General features: G+C 38.6%; 1 protein-coding gene across 1 annotated transcript; it reads right to left on the reverse strand.

Annotated features, from left to right (window-relative positions):
* Window positions 1–24: 24 nt before the first annotated feature.
* Window positions 25–17284, reverse strand: LOC127653768 (uncharacterized). The gene is made up of 3 exons (XM_052140541.1): window positions 15901–17284; window positions 107–684; window positions 25–33 (listed from the first exon to the last, which is right to left on the reverse strand). Exons 1-3 carry the CDS (start codon window positions 17282–17284, stop codon window positions 25–27), a joined length of 1971 nt encoding a protein of 656 aa, XP_051996501.1.
* Between the last annotated feature and the right edge of the window lie 3419 nt (window positions 17285–20703).

Below are 20703 nucleotides of genomic sequence, written 5' to 3' on the forward strand. Positions count from 1 at the left end.
TATTTTCAGGAACTGTGTCTGCTTCTAATGAACCTACAGGTTCAACATCTCTCAAGAGAAGACAAGAATCAGTCATGGTAGAAACATTTTCAACATTTTCAGATACTGTCAATGCTTCCTGGTTTATATCATTAGGAGTATCATTTTGAAGAAAATCTGATTCATTAGTCACATTGCTCTTCACTGTAATTGTATCTCCAATAATTTCAATTGTTTTGTCAGGAACACTAACATCATGGATGCTGTCTTCTGTTGTTTCTTCTTCATTGGTTGTTGATTCAAAAGTTATGTTCTGTGTTTGAATTTCTAAGTGTGGTTCTGTGTCTCCCCTTACTGGCAGTTCTTCAACATCACCAGCGTTTTCCAGGGTCTCTGCACAAAAATCTGTGAGGGTTTGCTCTTCAAATATGCCACTGATGCCCTCTGCAGTTGATGCCTGAATATCTGAACTACACGATGACGACATGTGAGTTGAGTCAATCCCCTCAACAGGGCTAGCATTATTCTCCACATATATTTCCCTCTCCTTTTCTGCAGTTCCATCTTTTGTCTCTGATGTTCTTAATGTAGAATTATCTAGATGGTGCTCATCCTCCACATCTAAGATTTCAACCTCATTATTTCTAATACTTTCAGTGTTAAGAGTCACATTGCCCTCATGATGTTCTTTTCCTTTTCTTTGACCTTTGTTCCTCCAAGAGGTCTACGAGTTGACCCCATTTTTCTCTTGTTAGCAACTGGATTTAATTTTGAGTGTAGCTCCTGTATGTGAGAGTCTTCAGGACTGATGATTATTTCAGTATTTTCAGGAACTGTGTCTGCTTCTAATGAATCTACAGGTTCAACATCTCTCAAGAGAAGATGAGAATCAGTCACGATAGAAACATTTTCAACATTTTCAGATACTGTCAATGCTTCCTGGTTTATATCATTAGGAGTATCATTTTGAAGAAAATCTGATTCATTAGTCACATTGCTCTTCACTGTAATTGTATCTCCATTATTTTCAATTGTTTTGTCAAGAACATTAACATCATGGATGCTGTCTTCTGTTGTTTCTTCTTCATTGGTTGTTGATTCACAAGTTATGTTCTGTGTTTGAATTTCTAAGTGTGGTTCTGTGTCTCTCCTTACTGGCAGTTCTTCAACATCACCAGGATTTTCCAGGGTCTCTGCACACAATTCTGTGAGGGTTTGCTCTTCAAATATGCCACTGATGCTCTCTGCAGTTGATGCCTGAAAATCTGAACTACACGACGATGACATGTGAGTTGAGTCAATCCCCTCAACAGGGCTAGCATTATTCTCCACATATATTTCCCTCTCCTTTTCTGCAGTTCCATCTTTTGTCTCTGATGTTATAAATGTAGCATTATCTAGATGGTGCTCATCCTCCACATGTAAGATTTCAACCTCATTATTTCTTATACTTTCAGTGTTAAGAGTCACATTGCCCTCATGATGTTCTTTTCCTTTTCTTTGACCTTTGTTCCCTCCAAGAGGTCTACGAGTTGAACCCATTTTTCTCTTGTTAGCAACTGGATTTAATTTTGAGTGTAGCTCCTGTATGTGAGAGTCTTCAGGACTGATGATTATTTCAGTATTTTCAGGAACTGTGTCTGCTTCTAATGAACCTACAGGTTCAACATCTCTCAAGAGAAGATGAGAATCAGTCACGGTTGAAACATTTTCAACATTTTCAGATACTGTCAATGCTTCCTGGTGTATATCAGTAGGAGTATCATTTTGAAGAAAATCTGATTCATTAGTCACATTGCTCTTCACTGTAATTGTATCTCCAATAATTTCAATTGTTTTGTCAGGAACACTAACATCATGGATGCTCTCTTCTGTTGTTTCTTCTTCATTGAATGCTGATTCAAAAGTTATGTTCTGTGTTTGAATTTCTAAGTGTGGTTCTGTGTCTACCCTTGCTGGCAGTTCTTCAACATCACCAGCGTTTTCCAGGGTCTCTGCACAAAAATCTGTGAGGGTTTGCTCTTCAAATATGCCACTGATGCTCTCTGCAGTTGATGCCTGAAAATCTGAACTACACAACGACTGACATGTGAGTTGAGTCAATCCCTCAACAGGGCTAGCATTATTCTCTACACATATTTCCCTCTCCTTTTCTGCAGTTCCATCTTTTGTCTCTGATGTTCTTAATGTAGATTTATCTAGATGGTGCTCATCCTCCACATCTAAGATTTCCACCTCATTATTTCTCATACTTTCAGTGTTAAGAGTCACATTGCCCTCATGATGTTCTTTTCCTTTTCTTTGACCTTTGTTCCCTCCAAGAGGTCTACGAGTTGACCCCATTTTTCTCTTGTTAGCAACTGGATTTAATTTTGAGTGTAGCTCCTGTATGTGAGAGTCTTCAGGACTGATGATTATTTCAGTATTTTCAGGAACTGTGTCTGCTTCTAATGAATCTACAGGTTCAACGTCTCTCAAGAGAAGATGAGAATCAGTCACGGTTGAAACATTTTCAACATTTTCAGATACTGTCAATGCTTCCTGGTTTATATCATTAGGAGTATCATTTTGAAGAAAATCTGATTCATTAGTCACATTGCTCTTCACTGTAATTGTATCTCCAATAATTTCAATTGTTTTGTCAGGAACACTAACATCATGGATGCTGTCTTCTGTTGTTTCTTCTTCATTGGTTGTTGATTCAAAAGTTATGTTCTGTGTTTGAATTTCTAAGTGTGGTTCTGTGTCTCTCCTTACTGGCAGTTCTTCAACATCACCAGCGTTTTCCAGGGTCTCTGCACACAATTCTGTGAGGGTTTGTTCTTCAAATATGCCACTGATGCCCTCTGCAGTTGATGCCTGAAAATCTGAACTACACGACGACGACATGTGAGTTGAGTCAATCCCCTCAACAGGGCTAGCATTATTCTCCACACATATTTCCCTCTCCTTTTCTGCAGTTCCATCTTTTGTCTCTGATGTTCTTAATGTAGAATTATCTAGATGGTGCTCATCCTCCACATCTAAGATTTCCAACTCATTATTTATTATACTTTCAGTGTTAAGAGTCACGTTGCCCTCATGATGTTCTTTTCCTTTTCTTTGACCTTTGTTCCCTCCAAGAGGTCTACGAGTTGACCCCATTTTTCTCTTGTTAGCAACTGGATTTAATTTTGAGTGTAGCTCCTGTATGTGAGAGTCTTCAGGACTGATGATTATTTCAGTATTTTCAGGAACTGTGTCTGTTTCTAATGAACCTACAGGTTCAACGTCTCTCAAGAGAAGATGAGAATCAGTCACGGTAGAAACATTTTCAACATTTTCAGATACTGTCAATGCTTCCTGGTTTATATCATTAGGAGTATCATTTTGAAGAAAATCTGATTCATTAGTCACATTGCTCTTCACTGTAATTGTATCTCCAATAATTTCAATTGTTTTGTCAGGAACACTAACATCATGGATGCTGTCTTCTGTTGTTTCTTCTTCATTGGTTGTTGATTCAAAAGTTATGTTCTGTGTTTGAATTTCTAAGTGTGGTTCTGTGTCTCTCCTTACTGGCAGTTCTTCAACATCACCAGCATTTTCCAGGGTCTCTGCACACAATTCTGTGAGGGTTTGCTCTTCAAATATGCCACTGATGCCCTCTGCAGTTGATGCCTGAAAATCTGAACTACACGACGACGACATGTGAGTTGAGTCAATCCCCTCAACAGGGCTAGCATTATTCTCCACACATATTTCCTCTCCTTTTCTGCAGTTCCATCTTTTGTCTCTGATGTTCTTAATGTAGAATTATCTAGATGGTGCTCATCCTCCACATCTAAGATTTCCAACCTCATTATTTCTTATACTTTCAGTGTTAAGAGTCACATTGCCCTCATGATGTTCTTTTCCTTTTCTTTGACCTTTGTTCCCTCCAAGAGGTCTACGAGTTGACCCCATTTTTCTCTTGTTAGCAACTGGATTTAATTTTGAGTGTAGCTCCTGTATGTGAGAGTCTTCAGGACTGATGATTATTTCAGTATTTTCAGGAACTGTGTCTTTTTCTAATGAACCTACAGGTTCAACGTCTCTCAAGAGAAGACGAGAATCAGTCACGGTAGAAACATTTTCAACATTTTCAGATACTGTCAATGCTTCCTGGTTTATATCATTAGGAGTATCATTTTGAAGAAAATCTGATTCATTAGTCACATTGCTCTTCACTGTAATTGTATCTCCAATAATTTCAATTGTTTTGTCAGGAACACTAACATCATGGATGCTGTCTTCTGTTGTTTCTTCTTCATTGGTTGTTGATTCAAAAGTTATGTTCTGTGTTTGAATTTCTAAGTGTGGTTCTGTGTCTCTCCTTACTGGCAGTTCTTCAACATCACCAGCATTTTCCAGGGTCTCTGCACACAATTCTGTGAGGGTTTGCTCTTCAAATATGCCACTGATGCCCTCTGCAGTTGATGCCTGAATATCTGAACTACACGACTGACGACATGTGAGTTGAGTCAATCCCTCAACAGGGCTAGCATTATTCTCCACACATATTTCCCTCTCCTTTCTGCAGTTCCATCTTTTGTCTCTGATGTTCTTAATGTAGAATTATCTAGATGGTGCTCATCCTCCACATCTAAGATTTCCACCTCATTATTTCTCATACTTTCAGTGTTAAGAGTCACATTGCCCTCATGATGTTCTTTTCCTTTTCTTTGACCTTTGTTCCCTCCAAGAGGTCTACGAGTTGACCCCATTTTTCTCTTGTTAGCAACTGGATTTAATTTTGAGTGTAGCTCCTGTATGTGAGAGTCTTCAGGACTGATGATTATTTCAGTATTTTCAGGAACTGTGTCTTTTTCTAATGAACCTACAGGTTCAACGTCTCTCAAGAGAAGATGAGAATCAGTCACGGTAGAAACATTTTCAACATTTTCAGATACTGTCAATGCTTCCTGGTTTATATCATTAGGAGTATCATTTTGAAGAAAATCTGATTCATTAGTCACATTGCTCTTCACTGTAATTGTATCTCCAATAATTTCAATTGTTTTGTCAGGAACACTAACATCATGGATGCTCTCTTCTGTTGTTTCTTCTTCATTGGATGCTGATTCAAAAGTTATGTTCTGTGTTTGAATTTCTAAGTGTGGTTCTGTGTCTCTCCTTACTGGCAGTTCTTCAACATCACCAGCGTTTTCCAGGGTCTCTGCACAAAAATCTGTGAGGGTTTGCTCTTCAAATATGCCACTGATGCTCTCTGCAGTTGATGCCTGAAAATCTGAACTACACGACGACGACATGTGAGTTGAGTCAATCCCCTCAACAGGGCTAGCATTATTCTCCACACATATTTCCCTCTCCTTTTCTGCTGTTCCATCTTTTGTCTCTGATGTTCTTAAAGTAGATTTATCTAGATGGTGCTCATCCTCCACATCTAAGATTTCCACCTCATTATTTCTTATACTTTCAGTGTTAAGAGTCACGTTTCCCTCATGATGTTCTTTTCCTTTTCTTTGACCTTTGTTCCCTCCAAGAGGTCTACGAGTTGACCCCATTTTTCTCTTGTTAGCAACTGGATTTAATTTTGAGTGTAGCTCCTGTATGTGAGAGTCTTCAGGACTGATGATTATTTCAGTATTTTCAGGAACTGTGTCTGCTTCTAATGAATCTACAGGTTCAACGTCTCTCAAGAGAAGACGAGAATCAGTCACGGTTGAAACATTTTCAACATTTTCAGATACTGTCAATGCTTCCTGGTTTATATCATTAGGAGTATCATTTTGAAGAAAATCTGATTCATTAGTCACATTGCTCTTCACTGTAATTGTATCTCCAATAATTTCAATTGTTTTGTCAGGAACACTAACATCATGGATGCTCTCTTCTGTTGTTTCTTCTTCATTGAATGCTGATTCAAAAGTTATGTTCTGTGTTTGAATTTCTAAGTGTGGTTCTGTGTCTCTCCTTACTGGCAGTTCTTCAACATCACCAGCGTTTTCCAGGGTCTCTGCACACAAATCTGTGAGGGTTTGCTCTTCAAATATGCCACTGATGCCCTCTGCAGTTGATGCCTGAATATCTGAACTACACGACGACGACATGTGAGTTGAGTCAATCCCCTCAACAGGGCTAGCATTATTCTCCACATATATTTCCCTCTCCTTTTCTGCAGTTCCATCTTTTGTCTCTGATGTTCTTAATGTAGAATTATCTAGATGGTGCTCATCCTCCACATCTAAGATTTCAACCTCATTATTTCTAATACTTTCAGTGTTAAGAGTCACATTGCCCTCATGATGTTCTTTTCCTTTTCTTTGACCTTTGTTCCCTCCAAGAGGTCTACGAGTTGACCCCATTTTTCTCTTGTTAGCAACTGGATTTAATTTTGAGTGTAGCTCCTGTATGTGAGAGTCTTCAGGACTGATGATTATTTCAGTATTTTCAGGAACTGTGTCTGCTTCTAATGAATCTACAGGTTCAACATCTCTCAAGAGAAGATGAGAATCAGTCACGATAGAAACATTTTCAACATTTTCAGATACTGTCAATGCTTCCTGGTTTATATCATTAGGAGTATCATTTTGAAGAAAATCTGATTCATTAGTCACATTGCTCTTCACTGTAATTGTATCTCCATTATTTTCAATTGTTTTGTCAAGAACATTAACATCATGGATGCTGTCTTCTGTTGTTTCTTCTTCATTGGTTGTTGATTCACAAGTTATGTTCTGTGTTTGAATTTCTAAGTGTGGTTCTGTGTCTCTCCTTACTGGCAGTTCTTCAACATCACCAGCGATTTCCAGGGTCTCTGCACACAATTCTGTGAGGGTTTGCTCTTCAAATATGCCACTGATGCTCTCTGCAGTTGATGCCTGAAAATCTGAACTACACGACGATGACATGTGAGTTGAGTCAATCCCCTCAACAGGGCTAGCATTATTCTCCACATATATTTCCCTCTCCTTTTCTGCAGTTCCATCTTTTGTCTCTGATGTTATAAATGTAGCATTATCTAGATGGTGCTCATCCTCCACATGTAAGATTTCAACCTCATTATTTCTTATACTTTCAGTGTTAAGAGTCACATTGCCCTCATGATGTTCTTTTCCTTTTCTTTGACCTTTGTTCCTCCAAGAGGTCTCACGAGTTGAACCCATTTTTCTCTTGTTAGCAACTGGATTTAATTTTGAGTGTAGCTCCTGTATGTGAGAGTCTTCAGGACTGATGATTATTTCAGTATTTTCAGGAACTGTGTCTGCTTCTAATGAACCTACAGGTTCAACATCTCTCAAGAGAAGATGAGAATCAGTCACGGTTGAAACATTTTCAACATTTTCAGATACTGTCAATGCTTCCTGGTGTATATCAGTAGGAGTATCATTTTGAAGAAAATCTGATTCATTAGTCACATTGCTCTTCACTGTAATTGTATCTCCAATAATTTCAATTGTTTTGTCAGGAACACTAACATCATGGATGCTCTCTTCTGTTGTTTCTTCTTCATTGAATGCTGATTCAAAAGTTATGTTCTGTGTTTGAATTTCTAAGTGTGGTTCTGTGTCTACCCTTGCTGGCAGTTCTTCAACATCACCAGCGTTTTCCAGGGTCTCTGCACAAAAATCTGTGAGGGTTTGCTCTTCAAATATGCCACTGATGCTCTCTGCAGTTGATGCCTGAAAATCTGAACTACACAACGACGACATGTGAGTTGAGTCAATCCCCTCAACAGGGCTAGCATTATTCTCTACACATATTTCCCTCTCCTTTTCTGCAGTTCCATCTTTTGTCTCTGATGTTCTTAATGTAGATTTATCTAGATGGTGCTCATCCTCCACATCTAAGATTTCCACCTCATTATTTCTCATACTTTCAGTGTTAAGAGTCACATTGCCCTCATGATGTTCTTTTCCTTTTCTTTGACCTTTGTTCCCTCCAAGAGGTCTACGAGTTGACCCCATTTTTCTCTTGTTAGCAACTGGATTTAATTTTGAGTGTAGCTCCTGTATGTGAGAGTCTTCAGGACTGATGATTATTTCAGTATTTTCAGGAACTGTGTCTGCTTCTAATAAATCTACAGGTTCAACGTCTCTCAAGAGAAGATGAGAATCAGTCACGGTTGAAACATTTTCAACATTTTCAGATACTGTCAATGCTTCCTGGTTTATATCATTAGGAGTATCATTTTGAAGAAAATCTGATTCATTAGTCACATTGCTCTTCACTGTAATTGTATCTCCAATAATTTCAATTGTTTTGTCAGGAACACTAACATCATGGATGCTGTCTTCTGTTGTTTCTTCTTCATTGGTTGTTGATTCAAAAGTTATGTTCTGTGTTTGAATTTCTAAGTGTGGTTCTGTGTCTCTCCTTACTGGCAGTTCTTCAACATCACCAGCGTTTTCCAGGGTCTCTGCACACAATTCTGTGAGGGTTTGCTCTTCAAATATGCCACTGATGCCCTCTGCAGTTGATGCCTGAAAATCTGAACTACACGACGACGACATGTGAGTTGAGTCAATCCCTCAACAGGGCTAGCATTATTCTCCACACATATTTCCCTCTCCTTTTCTGCAGTTCCATCTTTTGTCTCTGATGTTCTTAATGTAGAATTATCTAGATGGTGCTCATCCTCCACATCTAAGATTTCCAACCTCATTATTTCTTATACTTTCAGTGTTAAGAGTCACATTGCCCTCATGATGTTCTTTTCCTTTTCTTTGACCTTTGTTCCTCCAAGAGGTCTACGAGTTGACCCCATTTTTCTCTTGTTAGCAACTGGATTTAATTTTGAGTGTAGCTCCTGTATGTGAGAGTCTTCAGGACTGATGATTATTTCAGTATTTTCAGGAACTGTGTCTTTTCTAATGAACCTACAGGTTCAACGTCTCTCAAGAGAAGACGAGAATCAGTCACGGTAGAAACATTTTCAACATTTTCAGATACTGTCAATGCTTCCTGGTTTATATCATTAGGAGTATCATTTTGAAGAAAATCTGATTCATTAGTCACATTGCTCTTCACTGTAATTGTATCTCCAATAATTTCAATTGTTTTGTCAGGAACACTAACATCATGGATGCTGTCTTCTGTTGTTTCTTCTTCATTGGTTGTTGATTCAAAAGTTATGTTCTGTGTTTGAATTTCTAAGTGTGGTTCTGTGTCTCTCCTTACTGGAAGTTCTTCAACATCACCAGCATTTTCCAGGGTCTCTGCACACAATTCTGTGAGGGTTTGCTCTTCAAATATGCCACTGATGCCCTCTGCAGTTGATGCCTGAATATCTGAACTACACGACGACGACATGTGAGTTGAGTCAATCCCCTCAACAGGGCTAGCATTATTCTCCACACATATTTCCCTCTCCTTTTCTGCAGTTCCATCTTTTGTCTCTGATGTTCTTAATGTAGAATTATCTAGATGGTGCTCATCCTCCACATCTAAGATTTCCACCTCATTATTTCTCATACTTTCAGTGTTAAGAGTCACATTGCCCTCATGATGTTCTTTTCCTTTTCTTTGACCTTTGTTCCCTCCAAGAGGTCTACGAGTTGACCCCATTTTTCTCTTGTTAGCAACTGGATTTAATTTTGAGTGTAGCTCCTGTATGTGAGAGTCTTCAGGACTGATGATTATTTCAGTATTTTCAGGAACTGTGTCTGTTTCTAATGAACCTACAGGTTCAACGTCTCTCAAGAGAAGACGAGAATCAGTCACGGTAGAAACATTTTCAACATTTTCAGATACTGTCAATGCTTCCTGGTTTATATCATTAGGAGTATCATTTTGAAGAAAATCTGATTCATTAGTCACATTGCTCTTCACTGTAATTGTATCTCCAATAATTTCAATTGTTTTGTCAGGAACACTAACATCATGGATGCTGTCTTCTGTTGTTTCTTCTTCATTGGTTGTTGATTCAAAAGTTATGTTCTGTGTTTGAATTTCTAAGTGTGGTTCTGTGTCTCTCCTTACTGGCAGTTCTTCAACATCACCAGCATTTTCCAGGGTCTCTGCACACAATTCTGTGAGGGTTTGCTCTTCAAATATGCCACTGATGCCCTCTGCAGTTGATGCCTGAATATCTGAACTACACAACGACGACATGTGAGTTGAGTCAATCCCCTCAACAGGACTAGCATTATTCTCCACATATATTTCCCTCTCCTTTTCTGCAGTTCCATCTTTTGTCTCTGATGTTCTTAATGTAGCATTATCTAGATGGTGCTCATCCTCCACATCTAAGATTTCAACCTCATTATTTCTTATACTTTCAGTATTAAGAGTCACATTGCCCTCATGATGTTCTTTTCCTTTTCTTTGACCTTTGTTCCCTCCAAGAGGTCTACGAGTTGAACCCATTTTTCTCTTGTTAGCAACTGGATTTAATTTTGAGTGTAGCTCCTGTATGTGAGAGTCTTCAGGAATGATGATTATTTCAGTATTTTCAGGAACTGTGTCTGCTTCTAATGAACCTACAGGTTCAACGTCTCTCAAGAGAAGATGAGAATCAGTCACGGTTGAAACATTTTCAACATTTTCAGATACTGTCAATGCTTCCTGGTTTATATCATTAGGAGTATCATTTTGAAGAAAATCTGATTCATTAGTCACATTGCTCTTCACTGTAATTGTATCTCCAATAATTTCAATTGTTTTGTCAGGAACACTAACATCATGGATGCTCTCTTCTGTTGTTTCTTCTTCATTGAATGCTGATTCAAAAGTTATGTTCTGTGTTTGAATTTCTAAGTGTGGTTCTGTGTCTACTCCTTGCTGGCAGTTCTTCAACATCACCAGCGTTTTCCAGGGTCTCTGCACACAATTCTGTGAGGGTTTGCTCTTCAAATATGCCACTGATGCTCTCTGCAGTTGATGCCTGAAAATCTGAACTACACAACGACGACATGTGAGTTGAGTCAATCCCTCAACAGGGCTAGCATTATTCTCTACACATATTTCCCTCTCCTTTTCTGCAGTTCCATCTTTTGTCTCTGATGTTCTTAATGTAGATTTATCTAGATGGTGCTCATCCTCCACATCTAAGATTTCCACCTCATTATTTCTCATACTTTCAGTGTTAAGAGTCACATTGCCCTCATGATGTTCTTTTCCTTTTCTTTGACCTTTGTTCCCTCCAAGAGGTCTACGAGTTGACCCCATTTTTCTCTTGTTAGCAACTGGATTTAATTTTGAGTGTAGCTCCTGTATGTGAGAGTCTTCAGGACTGATGATTATTTCAGTATTTTCAGGAACTGTGTCTGCTTCTAATAAATCTACAGGTTCAACGTCTCTCAAGAGAAGATGAGAATCAGTCACGGTTGAAACATTTTCAACATTTTCAGATACTGTCAATGCTTCCTGGTTTATATCATTAGGAGTATTATTTTGAAGAAAATCTGATTCATTAGTCACATTGCTCTTCACTGTAATTGTATCTCCAATAATTTCAATTGTTTTGTCAGGAACACTAACATCATGGATGCTCTCTTCTGTTGTTTCTTCTTCATTGGTTGTTGATTCAAAAGTTATGTTCTGTGTTTGAATTTCTAAGTGTGGTTCTGTGTCTACTCCTTACTGGCAGTTCTTCAACATCACCAGCGTTTTCCAGGGTCTCTGCACAAAATTCTGTGAGGGTTTGCTCTTCAAATATGCCACTGATGCTCTCTGCAGTTGATACCTGAAAATCTGATCTACACGACGACGACATGTGAGTTGAGTCAATCCCCTCAACAGGGCTAGCATTATTCTCCACATATATTTCCCTCTCCTTTTCTGCAGTTCCATCTTTTGTCTCTGATGTTCTTAATGTAGATTTATCTAGATGGTGCTCATCCTCCACATCTAAGATTTCCACCTCATTATTTCTCATACTTTCAGTGTTAAGTGTTACATTGCCCTTATGATGTTCTTTTCCTTTTCTTTGACCTTCGTTCCCTCCAAGAGGTCTACGAGTTGACCCCATTTTTCTCTTGTTAGCAACTGGATTTAATTTTGAGTGTAGCTCCTGTATGTGAGAGTCTTCAGGACTGATGATTATTTCAGTATTTTCAGGAACTGTGTCTGCTTCTAATAAATCTACAGGTTCAACGTCTCTCAAGAGAAGATGAGAATCAGTCACGGTTGAAACATTTTCAACATTTTCAGATACTGTCAATGCTTCCTGGTTTATATCATTAGGAGTATTATTTTGAAGAAAATCTGATTCATTAGTCACATTGCTCTTCACTGTAATTGTATCTCCAATAATTTCAATTGTTTTGTCAGGAACACTAACATCATGGATGCTGTCTTCTGTTGTTTCTTCTTCATTGGTTGTTGATTCAAAAGTTATGTTCTGTGTTTGAATTTCTAAGTGTGGTTCTGTGTCTCTCCTTACTGGCAGTTCTTCAACATCACCAGCATTTTCCAGGGTCTCTGCACACAATTCTGTGAGGGTTTGCTCTTCAAATATGCCACTGATGCCCTCTGCAGTTGATGCCTGAATATCTGAACTACACGACGACGACATGTGAGTTGAGTCAATCCCCTCAACAGGGCTAGCATTATTCTCCACATATATTTCCCTCTCCTTTTCTGCAGTTCCATCTTTTGTCTCTGATGTTCTTAATGTAGAATTATCTAGATGGTGCTCATCCTCCACATCTAAGATTTCAACCTCATTATTTCTTATACTTTCAGTATTAAGAGTCACATTGCCCTCATGATGTTCTTTTCCTTTTCTTTGACCTTTGTTCCCTCCAAGAGGTCTACGAGTTGAACCCATTTTTCTCTTGTTAGCAACTGGATTTAATTTTGAGTGTAGCTCCTGTATGTGAGAGTCTTCAGGACTGATGATTATTTCAGTATTTTCAGGAACTGTGTCTGCTTCTAATGAACCTACAGGTTCAACGTCTCTCAAGAGAAGATGAGAATCAGTCACGGTTGAAACATTTTCAACATTTTCAGATACTGTCAATGCTTCCTGGTTTATATCATTAGGAGTATCATTTTGAAGAAAATCTGATTCATTAGTCACATTGCTCTTCACTGTAATTGTATCTCCAATAATTTCAATTGTTTTGTCAGGAACACTAACATCATGGATGCTCTCTTCTGTTGTTTCTTCTTCATTGGTTGTTGATTCAAAAGTTATGTTCTGTGTTTGAATTTCTAAGTGTGGTTCTGTGTCTCTCCTTACTGGCAGTTCTTCAACATCACCAGCATTTTCCAGGGTCTCTGCACACAATTCTGTGAGGGTTTGCTCTTCAAATATGCCACTGATGCCCTCTGCAGTTGATGCCTGAATATCTGAACTACACGACGACGACATGTGAGTTGAGTCAATCCCCTCAACAGGGCTAGCATTATTCTCCACACATATTTCCCTCTCCTTTTCTGCAGTTCCATCTTTTGTCTCTGATGTTTTTAATGTAGAATTATCTAGATGGTGCTCATCCTCCACATCTAAGATTTCAACCTCATTATTTCTTATACTTTCAGTATTGAGAGTCACATTGCCCTCATGATGTTCTTTTCCTTTTCTTTGACCTTTGTTCCCTCCAAGAGGTCTACGAGTTGAACCCATTTTTCTCTTGTTAGCAACTGGATTTAATTTTGAGTGTAGCTCCTGTATGTGAGAGTCTTCAGGACTGATGATTATTTCAGTATTTTCAGGAACTGTGTCTGCTTCTAATGAACCTACAGGTTCAACATCTCTCAAGAGAAGACGAGAATCAGTCACGGTTGAAACATTTTCAACATTTTCAGATACTGTCAATGCTTCCTGGTTTATATCATTAGGAGTATCATTTTGAAGAAAATCTGATTCATTAGTCACATTGCTCTTCACTGTAATTGTATCTCCAATAATTTCAATTGTTTTGTCAGGAACACTAACATCATGGATGCTCTCTTCTGTTGTTTCTTCTTCATTGGTTGTTGATTCAAAAGTTATGTTCTGTGTTTGAATTTCTAAGTGTGGTTCTGTGTCTCTCCTTACTGGCAGTTCTTCAACATCACCAGCGTTTTCCAGGGTCTCTGCACACAATTCTGTGAGGGTTTGCTCTTCAAATATGCCACTGATGCCCTCTGCAGTTGATGCCTGAATATCTGAACTACACGACGACGACATGTGAGTTGAGTCAATCCCCTCAACAGGGCTAGCATTATTCTCCACACATATTTCCCTCTCCTTTTCTGCAGTTCCATCTTTTGTCTCTGATGTTTTTAATGTAGAATTATCTAGATGGTGCTCATCCTCCACATCTAAGATTTCCACCTCATTATTTCTTATACTTTCAGTGTTAAGAGTCATGTTGCCCTCATGATGTTCTTTTCCTTTTCTTTGACCTTTGTTCCCTCCAAGAGGTCTACGAGTTGACCCCATTTTTCTCTTGTTAGCAACTGGATTTAATTTTGAGTGTAGCTCCTGTATGTGAGATTCTTCAGGAATGATGATTATTTCAGTATTTTCAGGAACTGTGTCTGCTTCTAATGAATCTACAGGTTCAACGTCTCTCAAGAGAAGATGAGAATCAGTCACGGTTGAAACATTTTCAACATTTTCAGATACTGTCAATGCTTCCTGGTGTATATCAGTAGGAGTATCATTTTGAAGAAAATCTGATTCATTAGTCACATTGCTCTTCACTGTAATTGTATCTCCAATAATTTCAATTGTTTTGTCAGGAACACTAACATCATGGATGCTCTCTTCTGTTGTTTCTGCTTCATTGGTTGTTGATTCAAAAGTTATGTTCTGTGTTTGAATTTCTAAGTGTGGTTCTGTGTCTCTCCTTACTGGCACTTCTTCAACATCACCAGGATTTTCCAGGGTCTCTGCACACAATTCTGTGAGGGTTTGCTCTTCAAATATGCCACTGATGCCCTCTGCAGTTGATGCCTGAATATCTGAACTACACGACGACGACATGTGAGTTGAGTCAATCCCCTCAACAGGGCTAGCATTATTCTCCACATATATTTCCCTCTCCTTTTCTGCAGTTCCAGCTTTTGTCTCTGATGTTCTTAATGTAGAATTATCTAGATGGTGCTCATCCTCCACATCTAAGATTTCCACCTCATTATTTCTTATACTTTCAGTGTTAAGAGTCATGTTGCCCTCATGATGTTCTTTTCCTTTTCTTTGACCTTTGTTCCCTCCAAGAGGTCTACGAGTTGACCCCATTTTTCTCTTGTTAGCAACTGGATTTAATTTTGAGTGTAGCTCCTGTATGTGAGAGTCTTCAGGACTGATGATTATTTCAGTATTTTCAGGAACTGTGTCTGCTTCTAATGAATCTACAGGTTCAACATCTCTCAAGAGAAGATGAGAATCAGTCACGATAGAAACATTTTCAACATTTTCAGATACTGTCAATGCTTCCTGGTTTATATCAGTAGGAGTATCATTTTGAAGAAAATCTGATTCATTAGTCACATTGCTCTTCACTGTAATTGTATCTCCAATAATTTCAATTGTTTTGTCAGGAACACTAACATCATGGATGCTCTCTTCTGTTGTTTCTGCTTCATTGGTTGTTGATTCAAAAGTTATGTTCTGTGTTTGAATTTCTAAGTGTGGTTCTGTGTCTCTCCTTACTGGCACTTCTTCAACATCACCAGCATTTTCCAGGGTCTCTGCACACAATTCTGTGAGGGTTTGCTCTTCAAATATGCCACTGATGCCCTCTGCAGTTGATGCCTGAATATCTGAACTACACGACGACGACATGTGAGTTGAGTCAATCCCCTCAACAGGGCTAGCATTATTCTCCACACATATTTCCCTCTCCTTTTCTGCAGTTCCATCTTTTGTCTCTGATGTTCTTAATGTAGCATTATCTAGATGGTGCTCATCCTCCACATCTAAGATTTCAACCTCATTATTTCTTATACTTTCAGTGTTAAGAGTCACATTGCCCTCATGATGTTCTTTTCCTTTTCTTTGACCTTTGTTCCCTCCAAGAGGTCTACGAGTTGACCCCATTTTTCTCTTGTTAGCAACTGGATTTAATTTTGAGTGTAGCTCCTGTATGTGAGAGTCTTCAGGACTGATGATTATTTCAGTATTTTCAGGAACTGTGTCTGCTTCTAATGAACCTACAGGTTCAACATCTCTCAAGAGAAGATGAGAATCAGTCACGATAGAAACATTTTCAACATTTTCAGATACTGTCAATGCTTCCTGGTGTATATCAGTAGGAGTATCATTTTGAAGAAAATCTGATTCATTAGTCACATTGCTCTTCACTGTAATTGTATCTCCAATAATTTCAATTGTTTTGTCAGGAACACTAACATCATGGATGCTCTCTTCTGTTGTTTCTTCTTCATTGGTTGTTGATTCAAAAGTTATGTTCTGTGTTTGAATTTCTAAGTGTGGTTCTGTGTCTCTCCTTACTGGCAGTTCTTCAACATCACCAGCATTTTCCAGGGTCTCTGCACACAATTCTGTGAGGGTTTGCTCTTCAAATATGCCACTGATGCTCTCTGCAGTTGATGCCTGAAAATCTGAACTACACGACGACGACATGTGAGTTGAGTCAATCCCCTCAACAGGGCTAGCATTATTCTCCACATATATTTCCCTCTCCTTTTCTGCAGTTCCATCTTTTGTCTCTGATGTTCTTAATGTAGAATTATCTAGATGGTGCTCATCCTCCACATCTAAGATTTCCACCTCATTATTTCTAATACTTTTAGTGTTAAGAGTCACATTGCCCTCATGATGTTCTTTTCCTTTTCTTTGACCTTTGTTCCCTCCAAGAGGTCTACGAGTTGACCCCATTTTTCTCTTGTTAGCAACTGGATTTAATTTTGAGTGTAGCTCCTGTATGTGAGAGTCTTCAGGACTGATGATTATTTCAGTATTTTCAGGAACTGTGTCTGCTTCTAATGAATCTACAGGTTCAACGTCTCTCAAGAGAAGATGAGAATCAGTCACGGTTGAAACATTTTCAACATTTTCAGATACTGTCAATGCTTCCTGGTGTATATCAGTAGGAGTATCATTTTGAAGAAAATCTGATTCATTAGTCACATTGCTCTTCACTGTAATTGTATCTCCAATAATTTCAATTGTTTTGTCAGGAACACTAACATCATGGATGCTGTCTTCTGTTGTTTCTTCTTCATTGGTTGTTGATTCAAAAGTTATGTTCTGTGTTTGAATTTCTAAGTGTGGTTCTGTGTCTCTCCTTACTGGCAGTTCTTCAACATCACCAGCATTTTCCAGGGTCTCTGCACACAATTCTGTGAGGGTTTGCTCTTCAAATATGCCACTGATGCCCTCTGCAGTTGATGCCTGAATATCTGAACTACACGACGACGACATGTGAGTTGAGTCAATCCCTCAACAGGGCTAGCATTATTCTCCACATATATTTCCCTCTCCTTTTCTGCAGTTCCATCTTTTGTCTCTGATGTTCTTAATGTAGCATTATCTAGATGGTGCTCATCCTCCACATCTAAGATTTCAACCTCATTATTTCTTATACTTTCAGTGTTAAGAGTCACATTGCCCTCATGATGTTCTTTTCCTTTTCTTTGACCTTTGTTCCCTCCAAGAGGTCTACGAGTTGAACCCATTTTTCTCTTGTTAGCAACTGGATTTAATTTTGAGTGTAGCTCCTGTATGAGAGAGTCTTCAGGACTGATGATTATTTCAGTATTTTCAGGAACTGTGTCTTTTTCTAATGAACCTACAGGTTCAACGTCTCTCAAGAGAAGATGAGAATCAATCACGGTTGAAACATTTTCAACATTTTCAGATACTGTCAATGCTTCCTGGTTTATATCAGTAGGAGTATCATTTTGAAGAAAATCTGATTCATTAGTCACATTGCTCTTCACTGTAATTGTATCTCCAATAATTTCAATTGTTTTGTCAGGAACACTAACATCATGGATGCTGTCTTCTGTTGTTTCTTCTTCATTGGTTGTTGATTCAAAAGTTATGTTCTGTGTTTGAATTTCTAAGTGTGGTTCTGTGTCTCTCCTTACTGGCAGTTCTTCAACATCACCAGCATTTTCCAGGGTCTCTGCACACAATTCTGTGAGGGTTTGCTCTTCAAATATGCCACTGATGCTCTCTGCAGTTGATGCCTGAAAATCTGAACTACACGACGACGACATGTGAGTTGAGTCAATCCCTCAACAGGGCTAGCATTATTCTCCACACATATTTCCCTCTCCTTTTCTGCAGTTCCATCTTTTGTCTCTGATGTTCTTAATGTAGAATTATCTAGATGGTGCTCATCCTCCACATCTAAGATTTCCAACTCATTATTTATTATACTTTCAGTGTTAAGAGTCACGTTGCCCTCATGATGTTCTTTTCCTTTTCTTTGACCTTTGTTCCCTCCAAGAGGTCTACGAGTTGACCCCATTTTTCTCTTGTTAGCAACTGGATTTAATTTTGAGTGTAGCTCCTGTATGTGAGAGTCTTCAGGACTGATGATTATTTCAGTATTTTCAGGAACTGTGTCTTTTTCTAATGAACCTACAGGTTCAACGTCTCTCAAGAGAAGATGAGAATCAATCACGGTTGAAACATTTTCAACATTTTCAGATACTGTCAATGCTTCCTGGTGTATATCAGTAGGAGTATCATTTTGAAGAAAATCTGATTCATTAGTCACATTGCTCTTCACTGTAATTGTATCTCCAATAATTTCAATTGTTTTGTCAGGAACACTAACATCATGGATGCTGTCTTCCGTTGTTTCTTCTTCATTGGTTGTTGATTCAAAAGTTATGTTCTGTGTTTGAATTTCTAAGTGTGGTTCTGTGTCTCTCCTTACTGGCAGTTCTTCAACATCACCAGCATTTTCCAGGGTCTCTGCACACAATTCTGTGAGGGTTTGCTCTTCAAATATGCCACTGATGCCCTCTGCAGTTGATGCCTGAATATCTGAACTACACGACGACGACATGTGAGTTGAGTCAATCCCCTCAACAGGGCTAGCATTATTCTCCACATATATTTCCCTCTCCTTTTCTGCAGTTCCATCTTTTGTCTCTGATGTTCTTAATGTAGCATTATCTAGATGGTGCTCATCCTCCACATCTAAGATTTCAACCTCATTATTTCTTATACTTTCAGTGTTAAGAGTCACATTGCCCTCATGATGTTCTTTTCCTTTTCTTTGACCTTTGTTCCCTCCAAGAGGTCTACGAGTTGAACCCATTTTTCTCTTGTTAGCAACTGGATTTAATTTTGAGTGTAGCTCCTGTATGTGAGAGTCTTCAGGACTGATGATTATTTCAGTATTTTCAGGAACTGTGTCTTTTTCTAATGAACCTACAGGTTCAACGTCTCTCAAGAGAAGATGAGAATCAATCACGGTTGAAACATTTTCAACATTTTCAGATACTGTCAATGCTTCCTGGTGTATATCAGTAGGAGTATCATTTTGAAGAAAATCTGATTCATTAGTCACATTGCTCTTCACTGTAATTGTATCTCCAATAATTTCAATTGTTTTGTCAGGAACACTAACATCATGGATGCTCTCTTCTGTTGTTTCTTCTTCATTGGTTGTTGATTCAAAAGTTATGTTCTGTGTTTGAATTTCTAAGTGTGGTTCTGTGTCTCTCCTTACTGGCACTTCTTCAACATCACCAGGATTTTCCAGGGTCTCTGCACACAATTCTGTGAGGGTTTGCTCTTCAAATATGCCACTGATGCCCTCTGCAGCTGATGCCTGAAAATCTGAACTACACGACGACGACATGTGAGTTGAGTCAATCCCCTCAACAGGGCTAGCATTATTCTCCACACATATTTCCCTCTCCTTTTCTGCAGTTCCATCTTTTGTCTCTGATGTTCTTAATGTAGCATTATCTAGATGGTGCTCATCCTCCACATCTAAGATTTCCACCTCATTATTTCTCATACTTTCAGTGTTAAGAGTCACATTGCCCTCATGATGTTCTTTTCCTTTTCTTTGACCTTTGTTCCCTCCAAGAGGTCTACGAGTTGACCCCATTTTTCTCTTGTTAGCAACTGGATTTAATTTTGAGTGTAGCTCCTGTATGTGAGAGTCTTCAGGACTGATGATTATTTCAGTATTTTCAGGAACTGTGTCTGCTTCTAATGAATCTACAGGTTCAACGTCTCTCAAGGGAAGATGAGAATCAGTCACGGTTGAAACATTTTCAACATTTTCAGATACTGTCAATGCTTCCTGGTGTATATCATTAGGAGTATCATTTTGAAGAAAATCTGATTCATTAGTCACATTGCTCTTCACTGTAATTGTATCTCCATTAATTTCAATTGTTTTGTCAAGAACATTAACATCATGGATGCTGTCTTCTGTTGTTTCTTCTTCATTGGTTGTTGATTCACAAGTTTTGTTCTGTGTTTGAATTTCTAAGTGTGGTTCTGTGTCTCTCCTTACTGGCACTTCTTCAACATCACCAGCATTTTCCAGGGTCTCTGCACACAATTCTGTGAGGGTTTGCTCTTCAAATATGCCACTGATGCCCTCTGCAGTTGATGCCTGAAAATCTGAACTACACGACGACGACATGTGAGTTGAGTCAATCCCCTCAACAGGGCTAGCATTATTCTCCACACGTATTTCCCTCTCCTTTTCTGCAGTTCCATCTTTTGTCTCTGATGTTATAAATGTAGCATTATCTAGATGGTGCTCATCCTCCACATCTAAGATTTCCACCTCATTATTTCTAATACTTTCAGTGTTAAGAGTCACATTGCCCTCATGATGTTCTTTTCCTTTTCTTTGA

Source organism: Xyrauchen texanus, chromosome 13, assembly GCF_025860055.1.
Source record: "Xyrauchen texanus isolate HMW12.3.18 chromosome 13, RBS_HiC_50CHRs, whole genome shotgun sequence".
In the NCBI taxonomy this organism is placed as follows: domain Eukaryota; kingdom Metazoa; phylum Chordata; class Actinopteri; order Cypriniformes; family Catostomidae; genus Xyrauchen; species Xyrauchen texanus.